Raw genomic sequence first — 9,630 nt, forward strand, 5'->3', positions numbered from 1 at the left:
TAATATATAATAAATCTTAAAAACTAAATGATTTGCTTTTTTTGGTAAAAAAATTACTATAAAACATAAATTATAAAATTTAGAGAAATCATATTATTTAATTTGTAAATGTACATCAAAAGACTACTTTAATTTTAATAAAGATATTACATAATATGAATTATTTGCACATTAAAATTCAAACATAATACATCATTCATTCTTTCTGAATTGCAACTACCTTCTCTTCCTTTGTCGAAGAGCATCTATTCCAGGGGTATATCTTAAGGGTTCTCGCCTACCTACTTCTCCTATGAAGTTATGGTTCTTCTTCTTGGTCACGCTCCCCTTCCTTCTGCGCAATGCCCATGTCTGGTTGTATTTGTTCAATAATCATATCATGCTGGGTTGAAGTTTCGAGCTAGCAAAATAGGGTCATCCATATGGGATTTTTCAAATCATATGGAACTGTCCACTAAAATTATAAGAATTATCTTATTCAAAAAAATTTGATGTTGTGGAGATTCATTCACTTAAATAAAATTAGATAAAGATAATGAATACACTCTATGGATAAAATATATTAGATTGATGAATATAAATAACATATTTTTCTTATTGAATCTCTTTAATTATGATGCTATTCATAATATATGAGTCCCTATGTTCGAAATATAAAAACAAAGTCATGCGAGCAATAGCATTTGCAATTATTCTAGCATGAACTTGATTTTCAAGATTGGAAATGCCAATAATGAATTTGAGACTTTTAAAGGAAACTATTTTAAGGGGTCTCATGAAAGTATTCATGCTCGGGACACATACTTGAATCTAAAATATGTGCTGTCACTACCTGTTGACATTATGGTGATTATTCAAGTGTGTCAAGTAAATGGAGATAATGAACAAACTAAGCTAGAGAAAATTGAAGCGACTTTATATAATAAAGGATCAAATGGGTCTGATCTATCAAAGTAAAGTTAATTAGCTAAAAAAATGGATTTTTACATGCATAACACTTGAAACTACTGAAAATACATATCAAACACCTAAAATAACATATTTACTTATATACCACCTATTTCTCATATCTATTTCTATTGTACCACTCTGTTAGGTCTCCGTCAAAAAGCGCAAAAAATTTTCCGCTTACCCTCAGTCGCGCGAGGAAACATACCGGGCCGCTCGATCGCTGTTCGAACGCTTTCGCAGGCGTTGGCTTTCCTCCGGTCGAGAGAGGGATTGTCTTCTCCATTGCATCCAAAGGTCTCGCACGCCTCTGCTTCCCTTGGCATTGCATCTTCTAAGGTAAGCAAGGTTAGATTTTGATCTTCTAACACAATTTCTCGCACGCCTCTGCTTCCCTTAAGCTTTTTTGAAAATTTCTTACCGGTTTTCAAAATTTCTTACAAGCAAAGCTTTTCTTACATATTTGCATAGCTGACAATTGGTTTATTTTTTTAGAACCGCACTAAACAATGCAAGGTCGACAAGGTCATATTTTGATCTTCTAGCACAAATCTTCGGTTTCTGTTTGAGTTGATTATTTCAAAATCAGCTTTTCCAAAATTTCTTACAGATCGAAGTTATTCTAAAGTTTAAGCATTTCTTACAGATTTAAGCTTTTTTGAAAATTTCTTACAGGTTTTCAAAATTTCTTACAAGCAAAGCATTTCTTACAGATTTGCATAACTGAGAACTGATTTATTTGTTTAGAACCGTACTAAACAACGTTAAGTATTTTTTTCCGAACATGAAAGTTTCTATTATTTTTCTTTGATTTCATCTATTTAGTTGAATTTTTTTATTTTTTTTACAGCAAAAATGAGGTTGAGCTCTTCAGCGATGCCTATTAGAAACCCAAGTAATCGGATTTATTGTCATTGCAATTTGCAATGTAAAATATACACGTCACACAAGTCGCATAGTGAAGGAAGGAAATTCTACAGATGCTCCCGAAACCGATCAGAAGACGATTGCAACTTCTTTCGTTGCTGTGATGAAGTAAATGATTTGCCATATGATTCAGACTCGCGATGTGCTGAAGAACTTGCCAAAACAAGTCTATCACATATATTGTCATTGAGAGATGAAATTTTAAAGATAAAAAACTGTTGGTTATAATCCTAAGTTTAGTTGTTGCTATCGCTATGAAAAATTTGTTTACCAACTGTAATTGTAATTGTTGATTATGACTCAATCATTTGGATGTAACTATGACTATGAAATGTAATATTAATTAGCTTCTTCATCAGTGTTTACTCAATATTGCTCACGGTATATCTCTCTGTAAATCTCTGCAATGACGATAAATTGCTCTGGGTATATCTCAGCTTTGCTTTGCTATCGAGAGTCAAACAGTTTGGTTGTTACAGATCTTGCGAATTGGCAAAATCTGTGACAACAAATTAAGCCAAAGGTTACAACAATATTTAGTCCAGAAAATTCATGCAGCAAGAAAAGTCCAGTAGTAAGAATAGTTTATGTAGATATGATAGATTGAGTCCAAATCTGTTACAAGAAAATTCATAATCTGGTACAAGAAAATTCATAATGAGCCCATACGCTGAATCTAAAATCTCTTACATCAAAATCTATAACAAGAAAGTCTGTTACAGCAAAATTCAGTCTAAACAGTAACATCAAAATCTGATACATAAAAAAACCAGGTTTTAAATGGGATCAAAAATAGTAGCAGATTTTGATGTTATAACATATATTTTACTGAGTCCAAATTAAGTGGCATATGTTTGACTATTTGGATGTCGAATTGGTATTTTTCCAAAGAAAATAGGCTGAATATTCTCGTCATCCAAACTTAAAGGTTCCTTGCAAGTGCTTCTATGGTGACCCCATGAATTGCATCGACCACATTTATGATTAGTTTTTGATTTCTTTGCTCCTTCTAGGAAGTTTTTTATTCTTCTCTTCTTCGGTCTGCCCCAAGGCCTAATTGATACTGGTGGAGAAACGAATATGGAATCAGTAGGTATGGACCACTGTTCCTTCCCTGGAAGTGTTGAGATAGCTCTTTCATAAGCCATTATATACCTGCAAAATTTATTAGTGTTCATAATTTAACTCACACAAAATTAAGGTTTACAACAATTAGTGAACATACCTGTAGCTGTAATAATGTTCATCTATGTATGTGTGCCACAAATTCTGATGACTCATTCCTACAAATGCCGCAGCATGTACACAAGGAAGCCCAGATAACTGCCAAAATCCACAAGTACACATATGATTCTCTATGTTGACTTCAAGACGATCCTTTATTCCTTCAACTTCAGCATTTGTTGGATTAGACCGACGTATAATAAAATGCTCTTTTGTAGTTGTTACATCTCTAATGTACTCCTCCACGCATGGTATAAGAGGGCTCTTCCAAGAATTAGAATTTAATTTCTGCTGAGAACATTGTTCCATCAACATACCTCTTATCATGTCGATCAAATCAACAACGGGCTTATTACTCCTTGCCTCCTCTATCCACGAATTGAAGGATTCAACCATGTTATTTGTGTTGTAGTGGTTTTTAATAACCTTCGAGAAAGTTGCTTTAGAACACTTGCATGCTAAAGACATTAGGTATGAATGGACTTGTGGGCTGATGAGCAATATTTGTTGTAACTTTGAATTATACTCATGCATGTTGTAGCAATTTGCAGTAGACCAAACCAACTTCTGCAAATTTTGACCATCATTACAACGAAAATGCTTTTTAATATTTTTCCAAAGGTGTCTCATACATACTCTATGCTCAACGTTAGGAAATACCAATTTAATTGCTTCACCAAGCCCTTTCTCCATATCTGATATGAACGCTACATGCTCAATGTCAACATTAAAAGCTGTGGCCAAATTAATCATAAACCACTCCCAACTTTTCTTTGATTTTGACTCAGCAATAGAGAATGCAATAGTGAAGACACTATTGTTCCCATCCAAACAATTTGCAGAAAGCACCCAAATATTTTGATTTGAGATGACAAGCATCAATGCCAATTAAATATCTGCAGACGGCTAGGAATTCATCAATGCAAATCTTGAAACTTACAAAGAACATCTTGAATGAGTTATTTCTGTTGTCACATTGGAATATTATATGTGAGCCAGGATTCCTATTCATTAATTTCGACCTTAGTGATGGCACCCAATTGTAGTTATCATCTATTGAACCAAACATTTGGTCTCTTGCTAATTCCCTTGAACGCCATATTTTCATGTATGGTAAACATAAATCAAAACCTGTCTCCAAGTTATTACTAATATCCTTTGGTGTAATATCAGGGTTTCTTTTCACGAGGTCCTTGATTTCCTGAGCGATCCAGCTTGTACTAGCTTGCTTATTCCCCGCTCTGTTAACCCCTGGGCATAAATGTGTTGAATTTAATTTTTTAACTTCAAATGAAATGCCATCTGAAAAGCCGAGGCATGTATTCTCCATGGACAACCTCGATATGTGCAAATAACAATAACTCTATATTTGTCACTTGCTTTAATTTTGATAGCATAATTCTGTAAAATTGCATTGGTACGAATAGCTTGTTTGAAACTTGATGCATCTTCGAAATGCGAATCAACACATAAAGAATTTTTCTCTTCAACTTGAGCTGCAAAGGAACCTTCACACAATCCATCAACTATTATGTCATTGTTTGACCTTATATTCACACTAAAGTTCTGCATATCACTGCACTGAGTGTCATCTGTAAAACCCATATCTTCTTCATGATCTTTAACTACAATCACCACCTCCACTCTTTTGCTATCACATGAACTTGTAAGCATATCCATTACATCGATATCATTCAAAATCGGCATGTATATTTTTGGTGATGTTCCATTAACATGATAATGCAGTTCGCATGCATGACCCCGAATTCATGTGCAAAGTGCTTCAGTACGTTCTTTCAACACAAACAAATTAATATCACCTCTCTCAAATTTCAAAGTTTTCTAACTTCGACCAACATATTTTATCCTGCTTTGTCCCTTCACCGCATTCCAATATCCTAAATATTTGAATACAACAGAGCACAAATTATTGCTGTCCATATCTATAAAAACACTAATTAGTAAATTTTATTTCATCAAGAAAGCATAAACTATTAGAGCATAAATATAAGATCTTCTATGTTGCATTAAATATGTTATGTTTCAGTATCTTGAGCACCGTGGGATTCTATTTAAACAAGAGATTTAAATATAACTTCAATAGCTCTCAAATCCAGAATAGTGCACACTCTCAATTCCAGAAATCTAAGGGTGAAAAAGGATTGAATCTTTTAAGCATCCACTACCTTGGTGCCAATACAACTGGAACAACCGGCGTGGAGAAAAGATGCGCAGAGTGGCCAGTGTGTGCAGAAATTGAAGAGGCGTGGAGAAGGCTGAGCGGAGTACCCGGCGTGGAGGAATCGACGAGGCGTGGAGAAGGCTGATCGGAGTGACCGGCGTGGAGAAATCGACGACGACTTGCTCGATCGGGACGATTCCCGCGTAAATGACAGGCTCGGGTTGACGGAGGTAACATGAGTGGTATTTTCGGTTACCTATTAGTGTTTTGGGTGGCTGAATAGTAAATATGAAAGTTGTAGTGTTAGATATGTAAAAAAGATCGTTTCAAGTGTTATGTACGTAAAAACCCCAAAGAACAGCTCACTGTTCTAATGCCATGGAAAGAGACATAGTGGAAATGACACTGAAAGTTATATATATATATATATATATATTCCAACGGAGTATCCAACTCAGTTGACAGCATATTACAAATGTCCAAAATGGGAAGGCATTTATGGTTGACAAAGTATTAGAATAATAATAATTATTATTATTATTATTATTAAAATCGAACACATGATTTGGAGTTTAGATAAACTTTGCAAATAAGTTCAGTTACCATGACCGAGAACTCGCACAATACTTAAACATATGTGGTAACATCCCCAAAAGCATGAATAAATACCTCGTGCTTACAATTTTTTGAATCACCCCCACATCAAGACCCAATCATATGCCGGACTATTATTTAGATCCAAACCAACTCCAAGAATCATTTCATCGAATATCTCGTGGGCGCTTTGAAGAATCGAAAATATTCAAGATGAAGAACCTTAAGTCTAGTGACAATGTGCAATTATATTATTTTATTAGTACTCATAAAGCTAACAAAATAATATATTAATGTATTGAAGACCTGTACAAAGGCAATAACTGTAATGGAAAATTCTTGGAGCCAAAAAGTCAGCCAACATTGCTAACGTCCAAATCCCATATACAAATGAGAATGAGGAATGGAAATATATTAAAAGACAGTTATAATGATAAAGCAAAGATAATGAATTTCAAAAGAAGTTCAGGCAACTGCAGTAGAAGCTCATTTAAGTCAAAAGTGAGTTTGGCGTTGGTAGAAGGCAGAGTCGAAACAGAAAGAAGACAGAACAAGAAATGAAAGACAGAAGAAATGTTTTCTATATTCATGTTGGGAAAATACAAACTCTATATGTAGGCATAGTAGGTAGCTGGCCATATGAATGCCAATGTAACTATTACACGTGTAATCTTGAAATGTAAAATAATATAAATGACTTGTCTAACAGCCCCCCTCAAGTTGGTGGATCAGGAGGTTGTACCAGCTTGTTGGCAAGGAACTTGAAGCGAGGTGAGGGAAGCGGTTTGGTAAGCAGATCAGCTAGTTGGCCCTTGGTTGAGATGTGATGAATTTGAATAGTTTTATCCTTTATACAGTTGTGAATGTAGTAATAATCGACCTCGATGTGCTTTGTTATGGCGTGAAAGACGGGATTGTTGGCCAACGCTATAACAGAGGTGTTGTCACAGAATAGAGATGTGGTGTTGGGTTGTATGCAATTGATTCTTGGAGCAAGCAACGAATCCAAGTTATTTCAACTGTCGTGGAGGCAAGTGACCGATACTCTGCTTCAGTGGATGATCGGGCAACTGCGTTTTGTTTATTAACGCTCCAAGATATGAGTGAGGAGCCGATGAAATTGCAGTAGCCTGATATGGACTTCCGATCATTGGTGTCGCCGGCCCATGCAGTCGGAGTTGGCGTAGGAGTGTAGGATGGGCTTGTCACGAAATAGCGGGAGACCAATATGTATGGTACCTTGAATGTACCATAACAGGCGTTTGAGTGCTTCGAAGTGGAAGTTGGTTGGATTTTGCATGCGTTGGCAGATCTTGTTGACGGTGTAGGCGATGTCCGGCCGTGTGAGAGTAAGGTATTGTAGACATCCGACGAGTTGGAAATAAAAAGTTGGGTTTGAGTATGCAGTGGTCGAACAGTTAGCAATAGAAATTTTTAATTGGGAAGGAGTGGATACGGGTTTGCAATTTGACATACCTGCGGGGGATAGGATGGCTTGTGCGAATCTGCTTTGGTTTAGGTGAAGGCCGTAGGATGTTTGAGTGGCCTGTATACCCAAGAATTGCGAGAGAGAGCAAAGGTCTCACATTGTAAAGGTTGATTTTAAGTTGTCGAGCAGATTCTTGATGGCTTTGGAGCAGTTTTCGATGAGTAGGATGTCGTCGACGTAGACTAAGAAGTACATTTGGATGCCATTGTTGTTGTAGAGGAGGAGTGATGGATCAGATGAGCTGAGTTTGAATCCAAGATTTTGAAGGTGTTCGGATAAGGTTGCGAACCATTCGCGTGGAGATTGTTTGAGGCCGTGGAGCGCCTTTTTAAGGCGGCAAACATAGTCAGGATGAGTGATGTCGATGAACCTAGTTGGTTGTTTCATGTGGACTGTATGGCTATGAGTCCCATGGAGGAAGGCGTTGGAGACGTCTAGTTGGTGGAGCGGTCATTGGTGGTGTAAGGCAATTGCAATTAGGATCCAAACATTTGGCATTTTAGTGACGGGGCTGAAGGTTTCAGGGTAGTCGAGACCATGTTCTTGGTTGAAGCCTTGTGCGACGAGTCTGGCCTTGTATCATGCGATGGTTCCGTCGGCAAGGTACTTAGTGCGGTAGGTCCATTTGCACCCTAGGACGTTTTGTGAGGGGTCAGGAGGAACGAAGTCCCACGTGTTTTGCGACTGAAGGGCTTGGAATTCTTGATGCATTACATGACGCCAGTTTTGGGAGCGCACAACTTCTTTGTAAGTGGTGGGATCAGGTTCAGTGGTGGCGTGAACAAGACTGAAAATTTTCTTTGGTTTGGAATGCCCAGTTTTAGACCTTGTTTGCATGGTGTGGGTAGGTTGAGTAGTGGTTGACGGGTTGGGCATAACAGAGATATTATCGGATTGAGTAGTGTTATAGTGAGTAGAATTTTTGGAGGGTAATGTGAGAGAGTTGCTAGACATTGGCATAGCTGGAACAGATGGAGGAGTCGGAGGAGAAATGTGATTGGAGTGAGTGGGAACAAGAAGTAACGGTGGGATAAAGTCTGGAGCAGATGGATTGCAGATAGATTATGTGGGAGGATTGTAGGGAAAATGGCTTCATTGAAGATGATGTGCGGGAGACATAGATGTGGCTGGTTTTGAGATCTAGGCAGCGATAACCTTTTTCTGCTGAGGCATAACCGATGAAGATGCACGAGATTGAGAGCGGGAGAGTTTGGACATATTGTATGGACGAAGCCACGGGTAGCATAAGCAATCAAAAATTTTGAGGTGATTATATGTGGGAGGTTTTTGATATAGAATTTGATAGGGGATTTTGGTTTTGAGAGATCGGGAGAGCAACCAATTTATGAGATAAACTGAGGTGTTCAGTGCTTCAACCCAAAAAGAGTTAGGCAGGTGTGCTTCGATTAGGAGGCTGCGCATTGTTCTAAGATATGCTAGTATTTCCGTTCGGCGATGCCGTTTTGAGCTGGCGTGTGACAAAGTATTCCCAAGTTCTTGAAGAGGGACTGAAATTTGTTGTTTATGAATTCTACTCTTCCATCAGAGCAAAAGATTTTGATGTGTTTGTTGAATTGGTTATTGATCATATTATTGAATTCTAGAAATTTAACAAACACTTCGGATTTGTTAGTAAGAGGAAAAGTCCAGCAAAATTTTTAGTAGTCGTCAATGAACGAGACGTAGTTTCTGTAACCTTGAGCGGATGTCGCAGGGGAGGAGCCCCAAACATCGGAGTGAACCAATTCAAAAATTTGAGAAGTAGAAGAATTAGAAATCTTGAATGGTAAACGGTGGCTCTTGGCCAGATTACAAGCATGGCAGTGATTTTTATTTAGGTTGTTACATATTGCTGGAATGTATTTCCTAATAGCTTGAAGAGTTTGCCGTGTCGGATGACCGAGGCGTCTATGCCACAAGTTTGGCACTTCTTGAGCTGAGAAGAGAGCGAGATTGGAGGTAGTGGTAGAAAAACGGATGGGGTAAAGCCCATTAAGGCATGGTCCCTTGAGTAGAATGTGACCCGTCTTCGAGTCCTGAATTTGAAAATCATGAGCAGAAAACTTGGCAGTGCAATGGTTATCTTTGGTTAGCCGGTAAATAGAAATAAGATTGAAGGAGAGATTAAGTACATGGAGGAGATTTTGAAGGTAAAGTTTACCTGTTGGCGTTGGGAGAATACCTTTGCCGGAGTTCTAGATGGGGAGTTGGTATCCATTCCTGAGCGTGATTTGTTGGTTTCTAGTGTAGGATCTACTGGATTGAA

At 37.6% G+C, this 9,630-nt stretch overlaps 1 protein-coding gene across 1 annotated transcript; it reads right to left on the bottom strand.

Moving 5' to 3' along the window:
• Window positions 1-2,505: 2,505 nt before the first annotated feature.
• Window positions 2,506-4,806, bottom strand: LOC110102389. The gene is made up of 6 exons (XM_020830717.1): window positions 4,437-4,806; window positions 4,231-4,350; window positions 3,760-3,833; window positions 3,101-3,666; window positions 2,940-3,030; window positions 2,506-2,628 (listed from the first exon to the last, which is right to left on the bottom strand). Exons 1-6 carry the CDS (start codon window positions 4,804-4,806, stop codon window positions 2,506-2,508), a joined length of 1,344 nt encoding a protein of 447 aa, XP_020686376.1.
• Between the last annotated feature and the right edge of the window lie 4,824 nt (window positions 4,807-9,630).

The sequence above is a fragment of the Dendrobium catenatum genome, unplaced genomic scaffold (assembly GCF_001605985.2).
Source record: "Dendrobium catenatum unplaced genomic scaffold, ASM160598v2 fragScaff_scaffold_817, whole genome shotgun sequence".
NCBI lineage: Eukaryota > Viridiplantae > Streptophyta > Magnoliopsida > Asparagales > Orchidaceae > Dendrobium > Dendrobium catenatum.